At 34.4% G+C, this 25712-nt stretch overlaps 2 protein-coding genes and 1 pseudogene across 4 annotated transcripts; 1 reads left to right on the top strand and 2 right to left on the bottom strand.

The window, feature by feature from the left end:
• On the bottom strand, nt 1-6817 carry LOC114728535 (lycopene epsilon cyclase, chloroplastic-like). The gene is made up of 11 exons (XM_028915446.1): nt 6512-6817; nt 5698-5869; nt 5125-5260; nt 4892-5002; nt 4694-4796; nt 4123-4266; nt 3926-4033; nt 1695-1791; nt 1495-1623; nt 993-1125; nt 1-171 (listed from the first exon to the last, which is right to left on the bottom strand). The coding sequence occupies exons 1-11, from the start codon at nt 6803-6805 to the stop codon at nt 6-8; spliced, it is 1593 nt and encodes a 530-aa protein (XP_028771279.1). The 5' UTR covers nt 6806-6817; the 3' UTR covers nt 1-5.
• A 7953-nt stretch (nt 6818-14770) lies between these two features.
• On the top strand, nt 14771-18369 carry LOC114728533 (MOB kinase activator-like 1A). 3 transcript variants are annotated; one of them, XM_028915445.1, is made up of 8 exons: nt 14771-14866; nt 14994-15047; nt 16374-16422; nt 16548-16656; nt 16770-16863; nt 17677-17810; nt 17905-18068; nt 18145-18369. In XM_028915445.1, the coding sequence occupies exons 2-8, from the start codon at nt 15022-15024 to the stop codon at nt 18214-18216; spliced, it is 648 nt and encodes a 215-aa protein (XP_028771278.1). In that variant the 5' UTR covers nt 14771-14866; nt 14994-15021; the 3' UTR covers nt 18217-18369. The 3 variants fall into 3 exon arrangements, with proteins under 3 accessions (XP_028771278.1, XP_028771277.1, XP_028771276.1); XM_028915444.1 differs by having other exon boundaries at nt 14771-15047; XM_028915443.1 differs by lacking the exons at nt 14771-14866; nt 14994-15047 and adding an exon at nt 16062-16142.
• An 851-nt stretch (nt 18370-19220) lies between these two features.
• Nucleotides 19221-25137, bottom strand: LOC114728532 (O-fucosyltransferase 35-like; annotated as a pseudogene).
• Between the last annotated feature and the right edge of the window lie 575 nt (nt 25138-25712).

The raw sequence follows: 25712 nt of genomic DNA, 5'->3' as shown, positions 1-25712 counted from the left end.
AAATCCTATAAGGTTAAGTAGGTCCTTATCATGGTTGCCCCAGTGGGATCTGAAAGTAGGTGTTTGACAAGTAACATTCTCAAGTTATTTGGTGCAATGATGAACATGTAGAATGCAAACAATATTATATCTGTCGAAGAGAGAGTCGAACCCAGAAATCCTTGCCACATCCTGCAAAGAAAGACATATTTACCAGTTAATTCATGCTTCAAGAAAAAGGCAAGGCAGCCGGGCTCAGCTCCTTTGCATACAATCTTTCATACTCAATCATTATATGTCATTAATCTTTCTACTGCAAACACAGCACAGAAGGGGATCAAGAAAACTACGAAAGATCACATTTAATATCAGATGCATCTAGAAGCCTTTTCTGGAACTAGAATCAACGTAATTGGAAAAGCTATTTCCATGGGAATGGTGACGAACTAACAGTTTTGATCAAAGGAACCAAGTCCATCTGAGGCAAGATGTTGCTTTTGCGGACAATCTTATGCACACAAGTCACCGATGAAAGATGCTCAGACAATTTTAAGGTCTATGCCAAAACTTTCAGAGTACATTAATCCTAGGCACAAATATAGTATTGAAACAAATTATCATCTCCGGCCAGGGAAGTTGCATGATAGTTCTAACCTAAGCGCTGGCGGCTTGAAAGACATGGTAGAATGTGAAGCTCGTAATGCGCAGTTATTTTAAATCATATCCATTATATGGGGAGCTACCCAAAATAACAGATTTGTGGCATTTGATGAAGCTTTCTTTTGGATTTCACGTAATGAAGTCAAGACAATTCTTGATGATTCTATCGGATGAGACCAAATTTGTATAGCTAAAACTATAGATATAGTCAAGGCTTTTGCTAAGCCCTTCGCACGTGTTTGATTTTCTACCCACAAAGTGATGCACCAGATCCTAGCCACATTATACACAGGGGAAACATCATAAATCAAATTTCGAGATATCAATCACAAATGAGAGAAAATAGATCATACCAATCAGGTAAGCGGAAGAAAGTGTGAAAGAATGTTCTAATGCCCTCAATGTCCAGCTCCAGAATTAGTGCCAATCCGAAGAGGAAGAATGACCTCTGCCGTTTCCTTTCTAGTGGCCAAAGAGCGTCCCAAGCTGAAAATAATACGAGGACATGAATGCATATCCTAGTGGAAAATCCCACTTCCACGCTTAAATGAACAAGTATGCTCTTAAACATTGGAATATGCCCTATCTCCTTCACATTTGTATTTCTGCATTAATGCAGAGATCAATATACGAAGAAATTAATATTTAAACGAGTTTCCAATACCTAAAACAAAAGCTAACAACTCCAAAAACAAAAAACTACCAAGATGAGCCTTGGAAAAAATTGAGATTCGTTTTCCAAATCAACAAATGTCATGCAGTCAGATCAAACTAAAGGAATGGGAAAAAAAAATGAGCTAAATACTTGGCTGTGGCAGATTTTAATGTTAAATTAAGAGAAAAATACTTGATTACCTTGTGCGGATAGATTATTGTTACTTCTTTCATGGGTAAGAATGTCCCGTGCATGACCCCCTCTCAAGATAGCAGCAATTACCGACGCATATTTTGGAGCCTCTGACAATGATCTGACTACTGAGTATCCTGTTGAATAAAATGATGAATATAAGATGGATAAAACATAATCGTGAAATGAACATATGACCATGACATGCCTGTAGCCGGATGAACCATGCTGGCAGCAGCACCAAATGCAAGGTTCTTTTGCTCTGTATTTGGCAAAGATCCACCAACTGGGATGTACGACCACTCCTGCATAGAAATATATAAATAGAAGTAATTTCTGGGCACTCATAATTGAGATTCGGATACAAATAGAGGTGATTTATAAATTTATAAACTTCTAATTGTCCCAAAAAAAAAAAGTTATAAGCTTCTAATTCTACTGGAGGAAGATAATTAAATTAAAGCAAGATATATCAATAAAACTTGTCTCTATCATATAATTGCTACAAAAACTCATGATCTAAGAACGGCTGGAAATTAAAGATGAAAGCAACATTGTTAGCAATGGAGCACATGATACGCTAGACTGGTTACAACAGTATCCGAGGCTGGGAGACTTTCACTTCCACTGCTGTTATCCAAGTCATGTCTATATGTTTAGCTTAATTAAACTCACTTTTTATTTTAAGCTTAAACAAACAAGCCGTTACTTTTAGATGCCACAGATACCATGAAATGGAAAGTAAGGAAATAGGAGAGAGAAAGAGAACAATGCAATAGAAACAGAGGAGAATTAGAGAAGAGTATAGGACCAAGAGAAACTGAATAATTTCTAATCTCATTGCCAAAACTGAGTTACAAAGGATGGTGGGTACCTATTTATAAGTAAAAGCCTAATAGATATCAATCTAAATAAATATCCTAATATTATCTAAATATCCTAATCTGTCCAAATCCTACTAATATAATTAAATACTATCTAAATCCTAATAATATTATTTAAATCCTATTTATCCTATTTATATCATATTTATCCTAATAATATTTTCTTATTAACATAACAACACCCCCTTCCCCAAAAGACCCTTGCCCTCAAGGGTCAAGTACACAAAAATTTGTCCCACGTCAGCACCAAAAAGCATCTTGATTAAGTCGCCTTTAAACCAAATTTGAACCAAGCTTTTTCTAGGAGAAAGATGAACAAGAGAAACCCAGTTAATCAATGGTAGCAATGACCTGTGGCTCTTTTCTTGAAACACAAGGCCCATAAACACGAAACCCGTTAAAGCATACTTTTTCCTGCATGTTGGGAGTTGTGTCTTTGACTTTTCCTTTATAAAGCTCATCAATTCTGTCATTGGTATGGTGGAGGGTGTTTTCATCATATCTTGAGCTGCCAAGTCTTTTGCTCGCTCATCAGAACCTTCTTCACTTCCATACTCGCATGGAAAATCTTTCTTGATGCTATCATTACGCTCAAGGGGTTCTTGCACCTTGACGAACACTTCTTGAGTTAGCGATGGCAATTGGTAGCATTATTCTTGGGTGAGATGACAAGACTCACCATTGTCTTGGGAGCTAGTGATATTAGCCTCTTTCGTAGCTTGCCTTTGAATGTAAATTTCTTGCATGCGGGCAAGGCTCTTAACTTCCTGAAGTGTGATCGGCCTAAAAAGACGCTCTTAGCTTCCTAAAAGTGTGATCGACCTAAAAAGATGTACCGTTGATGCTAGTTCTTCCTTAAGGCCAGCTATATACACCATAACATGATATCTTTTTAGCAGTTTTATTTTACTCATGACTCCATCAAGTCATTGAACTCCTTCACACTACCACGTTGCCTGAGTCACATTGTACTTCCATCTGAATTTGAGACTGAAGGGGTTCCATGGTTCTTGAACATGTGGGGTGCCAGGAATCGAGTGGCTCTAATGTCACTGTTATAGAAAGTAAGGAAATAGGAGAGAGAAAGGGGAAAATGTAATAGAAACAGAGGAGAATTAGAGAAGAATAGAGGAATAAGAGAAACTGAATAATTTCTAATCACATTGCCGAAACTGAGTTACAAAGGGTGGTGGGTACTTATTTATAAATAAAAGCCTAACAGATATCAATTTAAATAAATATCCTAATATTATCTAAATATTACCTAAATATCCTAGTCTATCCAAATCCTACTAAGATAATTAAATACTATCTAAATCCTAATAATATTATTTAAATCCTATTTATATCATATTTAAATATTTTCTTATTTATAATTATAATTACATAACATACCACCAATCAAATGCCACAGACACCACCAATCAAATGATATAAATGTGCCATCAGTAATCAATTACATGGGATAAAGCATAAAGCCTTATTTGACATCAAAGTACATAAAAACGAATTGACACTCATTAACTATCAATCTTACTATTGCTCCTGACATTACCTCTTCATAAATTTTTGTGATTCTGATCCCCATGGTATTTAATCTCAAAAAGAGCTTTTTCTTCAACAGCTCAAAAGGCATGGCATCTTTCGAGGCCAAGCAGGTTTCCTGTGTTTGACATTTTTACATAAATTGACATAGAATTGTAACAGTCAAGCAAATGGTAAACCGCCAATGCTGAAGAAGATCGAGCAGACCTCAAAGAACAGTCTTGTAGAAGACATTGGCATCACGTAAAGAAATGTTGGATAGTTTTCTTCTAGACATGGAACATTTTGCTTCATGTAATCTCTGTAATCCATGAAAACCATCAAGTTCGGATCATAAGGATTGTTTTCCACCTAAAAGCATAGCCAACAAGTGGTCATCACCATTAGTTATCATACTTTTCACTTCATTATTTCGGAAGAGGACAATTCAAAAAAATCATTCACCAAAAACAACAAATTACATTCTATTTTAAGACCAACTCCAGAGCAGCACAAAGAACTGGTAGGCTTTGAATATTTAGAACTCTTGTTTTTTAAAAATGTATAGCTCTTACTAGCCTGCTATCCTTATACAGTACAATGACTCAATTTTATAACCAGAGAAACCAAAAGAGTCAATCATACAAGTAACCTGATACAGAAGATGCAGGAGAGGGGATAGAGATAACAGAAACTAGAGGAAGTCCACACTTAAATTAATTTCAGAATGAGAGAACTTTTTAATAATAAAATCATCAGCCAAATTAGAAAGTCGTAAACCATAGACCTAGCCTCCTACCTCAACCTCTACGCCATAAGCTGTTTGGACAGACACTTTTGGACCCCCAACCTCATACTGTAACAATTTCCCTGAAGCTGCTCCTGATGCAACAGTAACAAGCCTATAACAACGTGTCAGAAGCTTCAATATATAACAATGGGCCAATTTCATCACTGAATGGATACAAAATTTAAAAGTAAAAAAAATGCATTATACCTGCAAGGCACTATAGTATCATCTTCACAGACGACATTACTGCAACCATTGCTAGCTTCAACAATCCTTTCCACTCTTGAGCTAAGATATGAGACACCTGACTCGACACACCTAGGGAAAATTAATATGAATCATAATCTTAAATATAACAAAACTACATTGAAGAAATGTTTATAGGAAGTTATATCATCCTATAAAATAAAAGCCATGTAGTTAAACAGTCTTGCTCTTACCTTTTCAACAACTCTTCATGAAGTAGATGTCGACTGACACGTCCATAAGCACGTCCAATCAAAATGGGATCCCTATCATCAAGATATACAATAGTATCCCTCCAAACATGCTCTATACAGCCTTCAAGTCCAAGACCTAATATCATAAGAAGCATGTTAATTTATACGAGAGTGGAAGTGAATTCATTTTCTTGTAAAAAAGATGGGTATACATGTTATTTTTCAGGGCATAATGCCCAAACTGAAAATTAACAAGAAAACTCAGAATTCCCTAGCTCATCAGACAACAGCATACAGAAATGCTTCCGAATAAACTTTGATAGGCTGTTCAACAACAACAACAAAGATGAGATCAACAAGCCTCATCCCACTACATCAATAATGAAAATTTTCAGAATTACAATTTGCTTTCAAAAACAGGAGGGTAACAAACACCATGACAAGAATTTATGAGCACATAAGCATCCACCACATTCTTTTGGTTGATTTATAGTTTTATTACCCGATGCTCAGAAGACATTAGAACCCAACCAAAAAAGCAAAATCAGAAGAATGAAGGAACAAGAATAATACCTTTGAATTCATCTTCCCACACGCCATAATTATTTGTAAAAGGAAGATCTGGACCAATAAGTCCAACTTTTATCCCTAGCTTGGCAGACTCTGCAGCCAATGCAAGACCAGCTGGACCACAACCAATAACTACCAGATCCAGTATATCATCTCCAATAGAGATTGGTTTTAACTGCAAAATACGAGATTTTATCGAGTGATAAAAGGTCCTAAAAACAATTATGTTCGTAAACCATGTCAGAACCCAAAAAAATGGAGTAGGAAAGCTATCTTTCCCTTCAAAATAATGCCACTTATCAGCAAAAAAGAAAAATGTCCGTGCTTGGCAACTTTGAAAATAAAGGCAACAGGAGTCTCACGTCATTTTTTTAATATTTATAGTAAGCAGGGGCCTCCATGCCATCCATGAAACCAAAAAGAAATAAGACTAATCACAATACCAACATATCCTAAAAAGAATAGTAACCCCTTGTGAAACAGAACAAAAATAGTGGAATGACAGAGATCACTGAAGAGCAAAAGATAACGATGGCGGAATCTCGTTGGAAACCTGAGACTAATAATCCCACAAAAAGAAAACCGTACATCGTTACAAGGAGCTTCTGTAGATGTCAGCTCAAACGACAGAGCGCAGAACCCTATGTCAAAAACTTCATGATGACTATCTACCGTTACAATCTCATCCTTTTATGCTTGACATTAATAGAGCGCAAATGCACAAAACAGGAAACTCCTATCCTACGTACAAGATTAAGCATTCCAATCAAATAACGATCAAAACTCATGAAACAGAGCTTTAAAAGGTCAGTCTAACCTCATCGACAAGCTTGGACTGTTTATCCATAGATTTGTTCTGCTGCATTTGGACGAAAACAAGTTCAGACCCACCAGCCTTGATATAATCTTGCTCATCAGCGAAATTCTCATCAACGGCCACCAAACTCTCACTCCCAGCACGGGCTTCCACACGCAGACAACGTGAACGGCACCAATAGCCATCCGCAGAGAACGACGATGGTCTTCGCCAAAGCCGCTTTCTCCTCGCCCTTGAGGATGAGCCAAAAGAAACCGTCATTGCCGCGAAGTTCCGAGCAGCAACACACTCCATTGTTCCAGGAAAAGGAAATTCTCTCGGGGTTTAAGGCACTAATATCACTCCTGAGCATGGCATTGGAGTCACCATTACTGTTTACACTTTAGCGAAATTGAAAAGGACGACGCCGTTAAAATAGGAGCTGTGTGTGCGCGCGACTGGGAACGCAGCGAGGAACTGCGCGGGGTTTGGGGATAGACCAGTGGAAGGAGGTAGGGAAGGGGTACAGACTGCAGAGTGTGCTATGGTTAGAACCAGCGTCAGCAGGATGCCACGTGGAGAGCGATGATTGGTTGAGTGTCGACGAAAAGCTACCTTATCGGAAACGAATCGTGGTTAATAGCACGAGACGATAGAGGGAAGACGTATGAGATGAGAAAGGAACATCAACCGTCAAATCTGGAGGACCAATATTTTGAACGGCTTATATTGGAATACTCGTGGGGAATTAGGACCCATTACCCAAGATAATCACAACCGTCTTACACGTAAGAGTCGGGTGAGGCACTGGGTTTGGTCCTATAATAACTCAATTTTATTTTATTCTTTTAAATTTATATTTTTTATATTATTATTATTCATTACATATATTAAGAAGTTTGTATCAAATGATGATAATCTTCAATACATATTACTACGGATTTCCTTATATTTGTCATTTGGTATCACGGCTAAATAAAAACTTCTATTATTATTTGTGCAAATAGCTAAATGGAGTGTATTAGCTCAATATGCATTTTTTTTCTAACAAATAACTGATTTATATACTTTTTTGAATTTCTGCAAATTAATTATTTAAAATCAGAAAGAATATTATGAGCGGCAAGTGGTCCCACTCCTCCATCACGAGGTATTCCATTTTCTTCTTCGGCGAGGATGAGCTACTGCTTTCAAATATAAAGCATGTTTGTTTTCTAAGTTGTGACATCACATGTTTCAATATGAAAATAAGGTCTCTATGAAGTTCTTAATTCTAAAAACAATCAATAACCGTTTACTTGAAATACCATTGAAAGCATATTAAAGCTTCTCACCTAGTCCTCGTTCTTCCCTCCATTTTTTCTGGTCAAAAGAATCAAAGACCTAAAGACCTTGTGATAATCACAGTCACAACTTCAAGCTAACAACACAGTTCCAAGAAATTAGCCTATTAAGAGGAAAAAAAATTTAAACTTATAAATTCCACAACATTTATGAGATTTTTTAATGTGAGATTCATAATAATGTACCCTCCTTGAGAGCCAACATCTCTAGTATCTCTACATCATAACATTTCACTTAGCTTCCTACCGGTCAGTACCCTCTATGGATAGCCCTTTCTATGACATCTGTCTTTCAATAAAAGCACAAATATAATGAGTATAAGTTTAAAAGAAAAACATAATCTCAAAAGACTAATCTTTTAGTAGAGAAAACTCTTTAAATTTATAAACCCTATAATTCTTATGAGATGAGATAATACCGTACTTGTGAAGGAGTCGTTAAGGATGAATGTAAAAATTGGATCGATATTGGCTTTTACAGCAATAATAAGTTGAGGGTATATTTCCAAAAGTATAAGCATTATTTAATTAACTTAAATAAATTTTAAAAAACACGAAATAAATTATTTTTTGGTCAAAATAAATTGCTTAATTCTAACAAATATAATATAATATAATATAATTTTTTAAAATACTCCTATATAATGTTACATTATATTATATATATTAGTTTATAAGTTAAATAAATTAATTTAAAAAATAAAATGAATTGAGTTATTGTGAATAAAATGAAAATCAACTTTCAAGGTGTAGATGAAAGGAATATGTTAGTGTTATGGTTTTACATATTAATCAAGGTTTTTTTGACCAAAATGCTATGCGCAATAAATAATATTATCCAAATGCTACATAATAAAAATTATTTATTCTAATGCTACATTTAAACTCACTCTTTAAGAGATGAATTTTGCAAGAGTTTTCTTGGGAAAAAAAAGAAGAAAAGAAGAATGAGTTCTTTATGGCTGTTTTTTGCTTTTTAACCTTTTCCACAATAATGGTGACAGGAGTTAAATAGGTTACCATCTCTCTCTCTTCAATCTTCTTTAAACCCACCCCACTTCCTGCATTTCCCTTCCCAATCCGTGGAGACGCAAACATAGTATCATATTAATATTTTCAAGCAATATAATTTATGCAAAAATTAAAATTAAATAAAATAATTAATAATTTAAAAATATGTTAACTATCATCCACTGCTGTGAATTATTTATTCCCTAAGCATTCAATACTCTTAAGTTAATTTTTAATGCTATTTTATTTTATGATGTTAGATACACAAAAAATTATTTTAAAATATTAAGTGCTGCTTAAAAGTATTTCAATATGTTGAAAACTAGTTAACCAATTCTTATTATAAAATGTATTTTTAAATTAAATTATCTATTTTTTATTAAAATATATTTTATGGTGTTGAATACATTAAAAAATAGTTTAGGACATTAAGTGATGTAATTTTGTGCTGTAATTTTACTCTTAAAATGTTAATTTTCTTCAGAAACAGTTGTGCTTTCAAAGTATTATTTTATGAACAGTTTTAATTTCATCATTAACTCTTCAAAAGGTCCGTTAAATGAATGTATATTAAGCACCAAAATGTATTTTTTAAGGTGATGGATGCACCTAAAAAAAGTACTTCAAAGTACTAAATGCATCCCAAAATACTTCAAGGTACTGAATATACTTGAAAAAATACCTCAAAATATTGAGTGCACTAGAAAACACTTTAAAATATTTGATATATTTAAAAAAATATTTTAAGATGTTGGATGCACTTTAATCTAAAATATTTTATAGTGTTGAGTGCATCAAAGATTAGTTTAGAGTATTAAATGTTTATGAGAAAATAATCAGAGTAGAGGATGATAGTTAACCTATTTTTAAATTATTAATTATTTTAGTTAATTTTAGTTTTTCCATAAATTATAGTGTGCATAAGTATTAAAAATATTAATATGATGCTGTGTATATGTGTCCCCACGGACTGGGAAGAGGAAATGCAGGGAGTGGGAGTAGGCTTTTAGGGAAGAATGAAGAGAGATGGCAGCCTATTTAAATAGGTCGCAGGAGTTTGAATGTAGCATTTTGATAAAGAATTTTTATTCTATCACATTTCGGTAATATTATTTACTGTGAGTAGCATTTTGGTCAAAAAGCCTAGTAATCATCTATCATGACATCATTCATGAAACCTCTCACCTGATTGATACAAATATGACATCATTATTATACTGTTCTATTAAAAAACTTTTAATTCAAAATGCTATAAATAAAATTTAAAAATAATTTGTTGGGAAAAAAATTTAGATAAATTGAGTCTTAGAAACTCATTTGAACTAGACTCAGGAAAGATGTACAAATCACTTATTAACAAAATCTCACTTACAAAGGTACTTGTAGGTCAACTATCAATAATATTTTGAGAAAATTACTAACAAGTCCCACAGAAGGCAATTTATTACTCTGAGGTCCCACGAAATGTCAAAATCACTGACAGGTCCCAAGGGACCTCAGAGTAATATTTTTGTTTTGTAAAATGACATTACTGCCCCTCATATTCCAGATTCACATTTGTTCTGTCATTACGATTTACAACCTCAGCAGCGACTATTAACAACCTAATGAGAGGGCGTTAACAACCCTAGCAGTATCCGTTAACAACTTACTTTATAGAATTATATAACCTCTACATAAGAGTAAATTATAACCAAATAATATAATACAACAACTTTAACACTAAAATAGGAAGCTTTTTGATATCATTAAGAATTTTAACTAGATCCAATAGGATTATAGTAATATTTTAATGCGAATATCCATTTACAATCTCAACAGCGATTATTAACAACCGAATGAGAAGGCATTAACAACCTAAGCAGTAGCCGTTAACAACTTACTTTATAGAATTATATAACCTCTGCATAAGAGTAAATTATAACCAAATAGTATAATAAAACAACTTTAACACTAAAATGGGAAGCTTTTTGATATCATTAAGAATTTTAACTAAATCCAATAGGATTATAGTAATATTTTAATGCGAAGATCCATTTACAACCTCAATAGCGACTATTAACAACCGAATGAGAAGGCATTAACAACCTAAGCAGTATCCGTTAACAACTTACTTTATAGAATTATATAACCTCCGCGTAAGAGTAAATTATAACCAAATAGTATAATACAACAACTTTAACACTAAAATGGGAAGCTTTTTGATATCATTAAGAATTTTAACCAAACCCAATAAGATTATAGCAACATTTTAATGCGAAAATCCATTTACAACCTCAACAGTAAGTATTTATAACCTAAGGAGAATTGTTAACAACTTTAGTAGTATTTGTTAACAACTAACTTTATCGGATAATATAACTTCTAACTATAACTAACTAAACTATAACTAAATAGTCTTAAAGTTAATCTTATATAGTTGTTAGATGTTATATTATCCTATAAAGTCAATTGTTAATAGATACTGCCTAGATTGTCAACAGCTCTCTTTGGGTTATTAATGCTCACCATTGAGGTTGTAAATGGATCTTCGCATTAAAATGTTGCTATAATCCTATTGGGTGTAATTAAAATTCTTAATGATATCAAAAAGCTTCCAATTTTAGTATTAAAGTTGTTGTATTATACTATTTGGTTATAATTTACTCTTATGCAGAGGTTATATATTCTATAAAGTAAGTTGTTAACTGATACTGCTTAAGTTGTTAATGCCTTCTCATTCAGTTGTTAATAGTCACTGTTGAGGTTATAAATGGATATTCGCATTAAAATATTACTATAATCCTATTGGATCTAGTTAAAATTTTTAATGATATCAAAAAGCTTCCCATTTTAGTGTTAAAGTTGTTGTATTATATTATTTGGTTATAATTTACTCTTATGTAGAGGTTATATAATTCTATAAAGTAAGTTGTTAACGGATACTGCTAGGGTTGTTAACGCCCTCTCATTAGGTTGTTAATAGTCGATGCTGAGGTTGTAAATCGTAATGACAGAGCAAATGTGAATCTGGAATATGAGGGGCAGTAATGTCATTTTACAAAACAAAAATATTACTCTGAGGTCCCTTGGGACCTGTCAGTGATTTTGACATTTCGTGGGACCTCAGAGTAATAAATTGCCTTCTGTGGGACCTGTTAGTGATTTTCCCTAATATTTTACTTAGAGATCGTCTATTAATAAAGTCTTTATATCATTAGTAATAAGATTCGAACTCACGACATTATAAGTTATGAATTGATCCCTTACTAACTGTGCAACCTTTTATTGGTAATTTAAAAAATAATTTTCATTATTTAAGATCCTTACAATTGTCAGCAAAAATGATAGGCGAGGGCACCCAAATAGGTAATTAAAAACATGAAATCAAGGTCATTCAGAGAAGAAGACGACAATAAATTAATACCTTAAAAACACTTTTAAAATTAAAAAAAAAAAACTGCATACCCTCCTTCTAACCAAAAACTGCATGTGTATCTGTATATACACATATATGCATATAAAAAATATTTAGATAACTTTTTTACATTTGTTATATTAAATTTTTCAATGACATTTATATGTGGGCATGAGTCCTTTGTTTTCTAGTGTGGATTTATAGTTTAATAATAATTATTTTAAAAATAAAACATATCACAATATGTGATTGAAAAATTGAAATAAGGAATATAAAAAAAAATGTAGCATATTTCTTTGGCCCTATTTATAAGTCACTTTTAACCTGTTTCACACAGACTAAATAAAATCTTAAATTTTATTAACTCTAATTTAAAATTCAATAATTTTTTAATTTTATCCCTATTTGATATGTATTATACCTCATATAAACAAAATAAATACAATAATAAATAAAGGGTAAAAGTATACATTTATACAATAAATTTCTTTTAATACCTTATAAATAGGATTAAAAATATTTTTTCTCTCTACTTTATAGAAAAAAAAATAATAGGAGTAAGCATTAAGATGGAGACAGACATCCAATGATGAGCGTTCAATGAAGCAAACAGAACACAACGTTAGCTATACTATGCCCGTATCAGAATCTTGTCTGCTCATTCTAGATTTGGAGAACATATTGCAAATCTTTGCAAAGAAATATTCCGATCCAATTACTTGGTTTTTTTAAAACAAAAATGTGGAACAAGATTGTGATTTAAATAACAAAAAAGTCATTCATCTTCGTTTTTTTTCCTTCTTAATTCAAATATATACACATGACTTTAACTTTATTACGACCCAATAATTTTATTAATATTAATTATTCTGATCCGAAATTCTGGACGTTTGGCACTTGGCATCCGGGTGTCACCGATTTGAGCGGCAAAGAATCATGCACATATCTCATGATTATTCCTGGGCACCATACTCTGTAACTCACAAAAAAAAAAAAGTTTCGTTTCTCATATTTATTTTTTAAAAAATAAATTTACCTTGGCTTTCCATTGTTGTCCCAGAAGAAGCTACCCAATATCATATTCATTTCCTCAAAATATTTTCCTTACAGTTCAATACAAAATAGGGGATAATTTAAAATAAAAGTTATTACTATGCGGTTCTATTTATAAGAGTTAATTGACTAATTTGAGCATATTAAAGAAAGAAGTTAAGTTGGTTATTTGTAATAACTATGTGTTATCTTTCTTAAAATACCCTTACTAATCAAGTGTATTTGTTAGAACTATTATTGTTAGAAGGACTATTTTAGAAAAAATGTATAAATATCATAGATAAAGTGGACTGAAGTCTTATATTTAGGACTAAAATAAAAATCAAACAAGGCCTTATATTAAGGACGAGAGATAGTATTACTCTGGCTTAAGTAAGACTTATCAGAATTTTGCAGCCCAAATAACATAAAATAATTTTAAAGACTTCTGACCAAAAAAAAAAATTTTTAAAGACTTTTCCTAATTATGAGATTATGAGTTCAGATTCTCTAACAAAAAATATAATAAATACGCAAGTTACAGGGAAAAAAAAAATGAAAGCATCTCTTTCTTACGATAGTAACACATTGGCTTTTTGTCTGCATTCAATATGGCTTATAGACAAGCCAGACAATTATGGAATGTGGATTTTCCCACTAAAGGAAAGACTACCAAATTTAAAAAATTTGTCTCATGCACGAAAAAATATACTCCTCCAGTCCTTAATATAGGATCTAATTATTGAGTTGGTTTTGGTCCTAAATATAAGACCCATTTCTCATATTTATCAATTTTCTCTAAATTACCCCTATGAATATTCCCTCAATCATAATCAAGTAGAAGAGGGAGAGGGATATTAAGAAAGATGATTATGGTGTTTTAGAAAAAATGTGTTACATTTCTTATAATTAACTAACTTACCTAACTTCCTTAATCTAATCAAATTAGTTAAATGGGTTTTATATTAATGACCGGAGGAGTATATCAGCTTTATCTCTTCTTTGGACCAGCATAATTATTTTATCTTAAAAAGGTACGAAAATACTATGTTTTCACCATGTTTCCAAACTTAGTTTTAAAGAATAATTTGAAACATTCTATTTTTTCAGGTACAAAGAAAGAAACCGTTTTTTCAAAAGATGTGTCCACTCCCATACAACTGTTTTTTTTGGCCACATAATAATGTACAGTGTTACTTCAGTAGTCAATAAATAATAAATAGCTAGTTATCGATGATTTTGGATTTACATAATATCTATGGTCTGATATATTATTAAAAAATTTATTTTTTTAAATTTTTTTGAGAAATTATATCTTTGTATGAACTTATTACTATTAATACTAAATTTAGTTTTATTTTATTTTGGTCAAAGAGTTCGATTATGATTTGAACATTAAAAAAAAAAAGGAATAAATAAAGAGGAAGCAGAAACAGAATGGTGCAAATACGGAGAATCATCCAGGTAAGCAACATGCAGGTTGGCAAATTACGAAGGCCTTGCCTTTCTCTCGCGAGCTCTCCCTCACAGGGCAGAGAGAGAAGAGAAGAGAGAGAGTGACGGAGGGAGATGACAGTCTGGCAATATTGGGAGGTCAAGCAAAGATGCCCTTCTGTTCTATGTCTCTGTCTTACGTCTATATATATATATATATATATATAGAGCACTCATTTCTTTCCTCCGAATTTTGGCTTTTGTTTTGAGCCTTTCCGTCTTCCAGAGAGACAGAGACTTAGGATTTGGGCGCCATGAGTCTCTTCGGTCTTGGAAGCAGGTCAGCCTTCAATTATAACAGTCAATTTTCTCGAAGATTATCTGCATTCTGATTGCGTAACTGTTGTCGATCCTTTTGCATTCATAATCGTTTTGTTTCACGTTGTGTTCTCTTTTTGTTCCGCTGCATTCAATTATTTTCCATTCTCTCAAATAGAATGGTTTGATATTTGGCTGTCAAATTTATCGCTTCAGTTTGATGATTCTTTTTGTGAAAGAGCAATGTGAATCTGTCTCCCTGAGAGCCGGCTATTCGAAATTCATTGGAGCAGAAAACCAATTTTGAAATTTGACAATTCGATTTCTAATGGGATGTTTACTGATATTGAGAGACGATATTTTTCGCTTTCTTTCAGATGATTCTTTTTTTAGGTTAGTTTTAGAAGGGGCGTGCAAGGCCCATCAATCCGTTCAAGCCCAACCCATGAAATTATGACTTCCACCTATTTGTCCAAAAGCCGAGTTTAAAAAAAGTTCCACTATAAAGAGCTTACAACAGAAGCATCATTAATTTGTCATGTAACTTTTCTTTGGATAAATGGAATGTAAAGTATTTTTTGTTTAATTTTTATATTCTATGAAATTGTGATGTACCTTGCCCTTCAATTGTGTTAATTGTATATTGAACGCATTACTGTTGTATTGATTCAACTACAAAACGATGTAATGATTTCTGGACATCATGCTTATTGTCTTTATTTTAACATGTTAAAATGATTTATCACTTAAATCATGCCGAAGTTAAAAAAAAATAAAATCAGAATATACTTTAAAAAGTGCTTATAATATTGTTATCGTATTTGGGTATTTTGATCTAACTTGTTCCAAGCTGATTGGCGTCGAATAAGCCAATTCTCTCTCCTATCTTTTAAACATGATTTTAGTTTTACCTTTTTGTTACATATAACTGTTGGTGGGAAGTGCTGTGATGACAAAAATTCTGCAAGTTTTTCATTGCTGATCATTCTGTGTATGCTATTTTTGATAATTTTTTCTGCTTCTGCAAGTACTTCTTTTTTCATTGTTTGTCCATGTTAAGTTGTCAACATGATAAGTACAAGGAGGATTCTGTCAAACCACCTGAAGTTTACAGCAGGTAAAAGACGCCAATGTTTGGCTATTGTCTATGCACGTCGATAGAATGCTAACATAACAGGCGTTTCATATGTGTGCTGAATGTGGGAGTGACACATGATTGACGTGCAGGGGTCTTACTGTAATTAGCTTAAAACATATCAGTAATGTCTGTCTTACGGGTTTATGTCACAATCTTGGTCCACATATTTGTTTTCACTGTTAGTGACTACTACTGCTTTGATCTCTGCAGAAATTCAAAAACTTTTCGTCCGAAAAAGAGTGCTCCATCTGGAAGCAAGGTCAGTTTTCCTTGATTTTCATTCTTTTCTATGGTTGCTGGATTCTTTTCTGCTACTGTCTTGGGGTTATGCATATTCAATTTGTTTGTCGTTTTGTCTCATGCATTTTATTTCTTAAAGTGCAGGGTGCTCAACTACAAAAGCATATTGATGCCACATTGGGTAGTGGAAACTTGAGAGAAGCTGTAAAGCTGCCGCCTGGTGAAGATATTAATGAATGGTTAGCTGTAAACAGTAAGAACCTCTAGTTCATTGAGTTTCAGGCAAATCACGCTGGAAGGTTTAAAATTTAAATTATTCATAAATTGCTTGTAAAATGTTAACTTTAGTGTCCCTTCTTTGTGCAGCTGTGGATTTCTTTAATCAAGTGAATATCCTTTATGGCACTCTTACGGAATTCTGCACACCAAACAACTGTCCAACAATGACTGCAGGACCAAAGTATTTGATCCGTCAGCCAAACTCTCCTTATTTTTCTTGCATCAACTAAGTGCCTATTCTACTTGCATCTCCTTATCTTCTGTCTACTATTTTTGGCATGTTGGCAAGCTATTAACAACAATTACTCTAGGTATATGTAGCCTTTTATAATAGGTAATACTAATACATGGTTTTAGTACATGCACCACAAAAATCAATGAAACCTGCCTAAACTAGTTTTTTTTTTTTTTTTTTAAACCAGTGGCTTCAACCATTTTGACGAGGGCTCATATCAAAAAGAGCTTGCCATATTAAAGTTCTGGTTGTTTTGTCAATTAGTAGTATCATTTCATAGTGCTTGAGAGTACATGGCGTCTAAAATACTGCACCTAAATATTTGCTGGATATGCGTATAAATTAAAAACTACCCTTTACCTTTTCTGAGTGATGGAGGAATGGGTTCTGTGAGAAATTTCATTCTTCCAAATATGAAGCAGGATGGGTGCTGAGCTATGTTGGAGACTGTTGGTAGTGAATATTAAATAGTACTCTCCGAATTACAAGTTAACAGAGATTTTCCTAATTAACCTAAGCGTAGGGATTTGACAAAAGGAAGAACTCTTTCAAATGCAAGAATGGGAGAACCAATCTCCTTTAGTTTAGACCGCCCTGTTTCACCTGTCCTGTATCATTTTTTTCTTTGTTTTGTAGCCTTTGTTTGGTTGTCTTCTAGACTTTTCTTGACTTAAATGGACAAGTTGAATCATTAGTTCATAATGATCAACGTTAACATCATCCAGGGGGCAAGTACTTAATATCAGTTAAATTCTACAGATATGAGTATAGATGGGCTGATGGCGTCACAATTAAGAAACCTATAGAGGTATCTGCTCCAAAGTATGTTGAGTATCTGATGGATTGGATTGAATCTCAACTAGATGATGAAACAATTTTTCCTCAAAAACTAGGTACGTTTTCATCAAAGAAGCCGAAGCAACTTGACTGATTTTTTTGCCGGTTATTATAATTATTAATGACACCTGCGCTGCTGCGTTGGTCCAGGGGCTCCCTTTCCGAGCAATTTTGGAGATGTTGTTAAGACAATTTTTAAGAGATTGTTCCGTGTATATGCTCACATATATCACTCACATTTCCAAAAGATAGTGAGTTTGAAGGAAGAAGCTCATCTGAATACATGCTTCAAGCATTTTGTTTTGTTTACATGGGTAAGTGAAAGACCATAATGTTCAAACATGCACTGTTTATTTCTCTTTTGGTTCTCATGTCAATCTGACTCTGCAGGAATTCCGTCTGATTGATAAAGCAGAGCTCGCCCCTCTCCAGGACCTTGTTGAATCTATTATACAATTATAATGCTGTTTTTGCATCCCTTCTCCATTTTAGGGAGGTTAAACTTCGAAATGTTGGGTGCAGATCTGTTTTTTGCGTTTATCTTGCCCATGTAAAATACTTGATCAATGAAAGGTTTCTATTTGTTCAGTGGTGATTGTTCAAATGTTACCCACATCACATATTTGAAAAGTTTTTTTTTTTTTTTTTGCCTTCATTCCTATCAAGTAAATTGACATCTTTGAAATGCCAATGAGGGCTAACCCTGAAAATTATTGCAGAAGCGTGAATAACAAGTATTTTCTCTCGGTCATTGCTACTCAGCTAGTCTTTTGTAAAGCTTGAAGAACTAGCCAAAGTAGCTTGAGGATACTGTAAGTTATACTTTTGGGGGGGGGGGGGGGAAGCTAGTCCTCAGATGGCTTCATAGAAACTAGGAAGTCAAATTCATTAGTGAGGCAAGAGTTCACTTCTCAATCGTTTGAGCAAATTCACATGAGCGTTCACTTTTGTTAGCTCTCATTTGCATCATATGCTTTGTTTCATTCTTTCTTGTTTTTTTACAATGTTTTTGCAAAACATGTTGTGGAAGAAGCAGAATGCTTCTAATTTAAACGTGTAGAATATTCCATGCATTGAAATATTAGAAATCTTTCTTTTGCCACCAATATTATATTTTGAAAAGATCACCTTGGCTCAGAATTGTTCCTCACCCACGAACCACGATGCAGGACATTATTCGAGAGATGAAGTTCCGGATAGATCCTTAAATTGCAAGCTTCATTTCGTAGTCACAACAGAAATGTTGAAATTTCTTTTTGTGACATCAATTATTTAATATTGCTGACTAATTCGTAATCAAGTTTGGTCAACTTTCAATTGAGAGAAAGTCTCTTGATATGATTCCCCCCCCCCCCCCAATTCAGAGTTCAAATTCAAGACCTTACTCAAAGGGTGTTAAATTTTTTACCACAGAGTCCCAACGCCATCACAAGATGAAGCTAAATAATGGATAAGGCATCAGAAGGTAACCAGCTTGTCTTCAGAAGCTAAATAAATCACAATATTTTCTTATTTATATTTTATACTATAACATATGCCTCTTAACATCAATTGCTATGATTTAAATTATAATCAGAAAAAATAAGCTAAAAGGAAAAATAAAGCCCCGATTCAAGCGTGGTTAGGGGTAAAAAAAAAAAAAAAAGTTTGATTCAGTGTGTGTGGTGTGTTAAGAACAGTGGTATACTTGGCCAGCCAGACCACTAGTATCAACTCCCTTGGTCCCTTGTATTAATCTCATCTCCAACAGATGGGACGGTCCATGGCAACTTATCAGATAACTCCCAGCTTTTGAACATTCATGTTCCATCAGGTTATCAACGCGATTGTCTTGTCTGGTTCGTTTCGAATAACCAAGATCGCTGTTCTAGTCTTTCCACACCTATCTTGTTTCACAAATACAATCTGGCTGAGGATTTGCATAAAAACTTTCCTCCAACTTTGGAAATTCTCCAGACTCTCTAGGATATGGAGCCCCAGTTCGGTCTTCATGAAGCTTTTTCACCTTAGAGCTGAACTTCTTCCAAGAAATTTTCCCTTCATCAAGCTGATCAACAAGTTTAACCAAATTCATCCTGCAATAGGCAATAAAATATCAGCTATAGTGCCAATAATAGTGTCAATTTCCCACAGAATGCCAGTCAGTTGTGCTAAAAGTTAAATAGGCAATGGAGTCACAATCTATTACTTGTCAGGATTGATGGTCTTCTTGAAGTTCTCAAAGCGCCTATGACCTTGAACCGCCTTCGCCATATTTCCATCGTAAGTATAGAGAAACACATCACTCTGAAGGGCAACAACATAGTCTATGCCAGCCAACATGTTTTGGTGATTCTTGAAAGGTTCCAACTCTTGCTCAGTAGACAGAGAGGAATGTGAGAAAATATTGGGGAAATCATCCTCAAGATATTTCATACTTCCTCTTCCGTATGCTTCACCGGCCACAAGATAAATCCTAGTGCTGGATGGAAAACCCAGTGCTTTAAGCAACAGTGAAGTTTCCCTTGGTGTTAATGGACATCCTCCAAGAATTCGCCTCTCGGTCCCATTAATCTCCTTCTCCTTCCAGTGACTGACTTCATATCGCATCTGTTTCAGTTCTTCATCTTCTTCCGCAGTCAAATTGTGGCTGCAGCCCGTAAATGCAAGCATATCCTTCTCATATCTAGAACAGGAAAAGGGTAACGTGATCCTTCAGATTCTTGGCAGGAACACAAATAATTGTTTCATGAAACCTACGTATCAATTGACACTCTTAATTCTGTCAATGAATTATTTTAATGGAACATGATTTAAATCTAATCTGTCAAACTATCGTTCTGTGTATGCAATGAAAAGCGAGAATACTTTGAGAAGCCAAGATATCAAGGGAGGCCTGAGATTCAATCAATGTGTAACATGTATAGTCAAGCTAAACAAAAAAAGACACTCATGCTAAATTCCGAACCCCCTCTAGTTCCCCTATAAACTAAATGCACTAAGCTTGTTGCATATATTTACAGGAGAGAAAAGACTGCATCGCTTGAGATACAACCTGTCTAGGACTTTATTCTAAAAATTCAAAACAGAATTCTAGAAAATACTGGAGAACACCCTTTTGCTCTTAAAGATTCAAACTCAGGATGCAGTAATGAGAAAATCAGAACGCAAAATGCAGGAAACTAGTATCCTACCATGAAAGGAGTTAGGTAAACTCCGGAAAAACACTGGAACCCCTCCAAACACCAAACCCCCCCCCCCCCGGGGGAGGAGAAAGAAAGAAAGACGATCCTATGTATTAGCAACTCACATTGATCTCAAACAGAAATTCAAAACCACAAGCGCTTCCATCCACACCATGCCAGGCCCTCACAATAGGGCTTTTAGTCAAAAAGTACAGAAATATAGAGACTTTTACGTGCACTTGAATTGGTGACTTCATTGACCGGCCAAAAGCAGGATTATGGGAGCAGTTCAACATCATTTTACCTTGTCAAAAGTAATTTATTATTCAAGTAGGCCAACAATTCAAGCCATGAGCACGGACCATCGCCACTCCATATGATCAGAAGTCAAAATCTAGCTTTTCCAAGAATTAAATAATCTCTACTCAATATATATATATATTTTATCAGGATAATAATGCTAATAGGTTGAAGCCTTAAAATGTGGGCGGGATGAAAAATTTTAAGAAAACGAACAGGAGAAACACTTTTTTGACAATGACGCCTTTTGATTTTATTGTAAATCACGTAGATTCAAGGGAAATATCACTATCCGTGAAACGAAAACATTCAGATTTTTGTATTAATTGATGGTAAAACGCAATTCCCAGAATATAGATGCACTCAGTCTCAGGCTCATCCACATATATGGAAATTGCAAGAGGACAGGGAAGGAAAGCTGAGGGAGAAAAAAGGGTAGAAGAGTAAGTGAAGAAAGAAAGAGATCCAATGTGTAAAATTGCGTAATTTGTGGGAGTATTAGATTCCCTACTTGCCTCAAATGAAGTGCAAGATAATGATTTCCCTCCTGTCGCATTCTAGATACCAACTTGTTGCCATGTTCTTCAATTGGTGCTGAATATTTTAATGCTTTGTAATTGGCTCGGCATCTCAATTTTTGTATGGACTTTGAAATACCATTGTTAGCAAGCCTGGAATCAGTATGAGTAAAATAGACCACTTTGTGCTGCTTCAGGAGGGGAAGAACTTCACTTCTGTAATATGGTACCTGTGGATGAGCAATCAAATTCATCGACTGTATTAACATTATAGAAAAGGGAAGCAATAAAAACAAATTTTAATAACATTGATTATATTAAAATAAATATGAGTATGTGAGACACATAACTCTATCATATTGTGATCTCTTTTACTGCAAACTTATAATGGATAAATGACCAGACTCTTGGCTGACTTCAACATTAAGATAATATATTAATGTAATCAAACATATCTTGCCAGACTCAAAAAAAGTAAATGGAGATGGATAATTTATCTTGACCTTAGACCAAGATATTGGAGTTTTTACAAAAGGCTCAATTCCAGCAAAGTCTGCTGGTAACGTCTCAACTATGTGAATATCATCCTTCAGCATCTCAATAAAATATCTCCAGTCAAACAAATCCTTGAAGCCACTGCAAATAAATTGAAATAAAGTAGCTTAGGAACCACTAAAATATATGTTGAGCATATTAGTACCTCTGACATTTTGCAAGACGATTATCAATCTGGAAATAGGTTGTAGATAGTGAGATTGGAAAAACGGCATTATTGAAGATCTCTCACAAAAATGCCATCTTTCCATTAGGAGAAAAGCAGTGAAAGTTGTCTAATTGAAGATGTCAATAATAGGACTACAAGTGATGATATGCTTAAAAAAAGGCAGCATAAGCTGCCATGAGACAAAGCTATTATCCCTAAGTTTCTTGCACCAATCGAAAAGTTCTGTGAAATATCTTGATTTGGACAAGTAGTCTAACACTCGTAATTTCCAATCAACTAAGATAGGTGGTAAGAGTCCATTTAAATCTGAATACAGTAGCTTGCAAGAAAGCAAGAAGCAAGGGTATTATGCATAAGCAATTGGCCTTTATTTTCTAATGAGCAGTGGGAACAAATAAACCAACCTCTCATCAGCCCAGTAGGAAGTATGATCAAGGGAAGGAAGGACTAGTGTTGCCTTCAAAATCTTAGCAACAGCCACCATATCACATATCTGCATTCCAGAAGTTTTGAAGCATTAATTATGCCAGCTAGATAATTTTCTGTGATAAACCATAAGCAACCAAGGTAACCATACCCCAAACCTCATCTGATTCAGGCCACCATTAGCATTTATGAGAATGCAACCATTTGTCTTCGCATCTAGCTCTATAAGAAGAAGCAGCCAGTCAGAGAGAAGAAAACGAAACATAACAACAAAATACACTGTGTAGGTAGGTAAAAGAAGTATACATTACACGAAACGTTCATACTTTTATGATTTCTTGGCAGGTCAATGCATTGACTGTAATTCTCATAGTTGGGTATAGACCAGATGCCAGCTTCCTGAATAAAAACCAAAATTTTGATGCATCCAAAAGCAAATAAACCTTTCGGTAGACCTCAAAGGAAAAAAAATTTCTTTTCATTCATTTAAGTTGTTTTGTTTCAGAACCAAACGACTGAGTGAATATTAGCAATACACCATGCAACTCAGAGTAAGACTTAGAGCAAGACTTACTTTAGCCATAGCAGTCTGGCTGCCAGTTACTCCTGTTTCTAACATCTTTAGAGTTCGTTCAGCATCAACTCCTTCCTCCCGATATCCATGATCATAGGTCCTTTGTTCCATCAGATTTGGATTAGTGATGGAACCGGATAGATCCTGATAAAATGCAGAAATGACTTCCGAATTCAGAAAGATAAATGGATTAAAAATGCAAGCAACTTTCTGCTCTTCAAATGAAAAAGTGACGCAAACTGCATGTAATATAATCATCAGTCAAACCATGACCTACATCTATTTCTTGATTTACTCCATCACCTAACAAATATTGAGCTGTTTACAAATGTAGGTGCAATATATCTATTACCAGTAAAAAGCACCAGATCAAAGTGAAAAAGAAATAAAATTCTCGATAACAATTCATGAGTTCTCCATATAAAGTCTCGTTTCAAGGCCTCGTTTACTCAAAACCAACACAAAAATTTACAAGCAACACGTTAATAGAATTCCACCTCTATTGACAAAATATGATCATGATCACTCCCAAGCCAAAAACTGAATAAGAAGTCCATGACTTTGCATCTATCTGTAAATTAGCTGATATTCACTGACATGGCAACAGTCCAAGCTACTGTAACAGACAACAAATCGTCTCCCCTCTGCCCTCTGTCATCGCGGATAGAGAACGAGGAGCAGAGGAAGCAATACCAGCAAAACCAACAAAAGATGAAGAGACGAATCCACAGAGATCAGAAGAAACCAAATGAAAAAAAATAAAATTCATTATCTTTTGAAATATTCTATGATTAAAAAATAAGCCGGCGCCGCCTCCTAGAACTGAAACTTTCGCATTTGTCTTTACAGAAAACGCCGTTAAGCATCATATCCAGAAAGGATGACGCTTGCCAGAGTTTTTTGGTGCAACTGAATTAGAATAATTTTCGTTCGCATTAAGCAGAAAAATTAACCGAAACAGCGGAACAAGCTAGCATAACTGATGACATATGCATACTCGAGGAAAAAAGAAACTGGCACGAGTTTTATTGCTAACCTGTCTCGACTCAGCTCTTTCTATCGCAGATCCGAGCCACCCAGTGGCGCATATCTTCAAAACACCCAGAAATAAGCACACACCCCGCAGAACACAATAAACATCCAGTGCCCAATCTTTTTCTTCTCCCTCAAGCCCAAATCAAAGACTAAGGATTCAATCGGTTTCTTCAGAAAGCTCTTCACGACCCTTGCTTGAATCCTCTGGGTCAGATGATGGGCGTGTTTCCTTTCCAAAACAGGCTCCAACGCTTCAGCTGCAATCAAGCTTGCAGCAATCTCCGATCTGGGCGAGTTCATTTGCAGCTCCATCTCACAGTGGGGACCGAGACTGTTGCTAGCGCTATTGGCGATGGAGGTGCGGGGAGCTGCCATTGTTGCTGTTGTTATTGCGCTTGAATGAGTGAGCTCGACGAGTCATTGAGCCAGAGAAGCGTGGACTGTTGACTCGCTGAGAGTGCGAGACGCCATCGCTGGTGTTGAGATGGTGATCGTGACCCATGTCCTGCGTTTGCGTAGTGTATATGTGTGAGCAAGCGGGGTTTTATTGCGAGTAATTGGGTTCAGAAGAGATCGCCATTAAAGAAGGAAAGCTTGCAGCTCATTGTCTCTCTCTTCCTCTTTTGCGCGTCCGAAAGCAAGTCCAAGAGATATGCAAATGCCAACGCCAATGCGTCGCAATCTGTGACGTTTTCTTTGAAAATAAATAATTATATCCAAGGATCTCACAGGACTTCATATTTTCTATTTTAATATTTCACGTAAAATAATATATTTCTGTGTTTAATTATAAAATTTTTATTTATAAAATTATAAAGAGGTAGTAATAATCTTAAAATTTTTCAAAAATGATAATACTCCTCTGAATTATTTAACTAATTTGATTGGATTAGAAAAAGAAGTTAGATAAGTAGTTAATTATAAAAAATATGACATTTTTTTCTAAAATATTAAATTATCTTTCTTAACATCCCCTTCCTCTTCTACTTGATTATGTTGAGGAATATTTATAGGGAATAATTTAAAAAAATTAATAAATATAAAAAATAAAGTTTTATATTTAAAATAAAACTAATTTAATAATTAAATCTTATATTAAGAAACCCACGAGTAATATTTAGATGCTTGCATTTATTATATATATTATACCACATAAAGGCGCGTGATGCCAGCCAAAGCTGACCTATGACATAAAGCCAAATGGGAACACGGTATGT

Source organism: Neltuma alba, unplaced genomic scaffold (assembly GCF_004799145.2).
Source record: "Neltuma alba isolate B1F8T4 unplaced genomic scaffold, ASM479914v2 tig00012543_pilon, whole genome shotgun sequence".
In the NCBI taxonomy this organism is placed as follows: domain Eukaryota; kingdom Viridiplantae; phylum Streptophyta; class Magnoliopsida; order Fabales; family Fabaceae; genus Neltuma; species Neltuma alba.
This window is presented reverse-complemented; position numbering and strand designations above follow the sequence as displayed.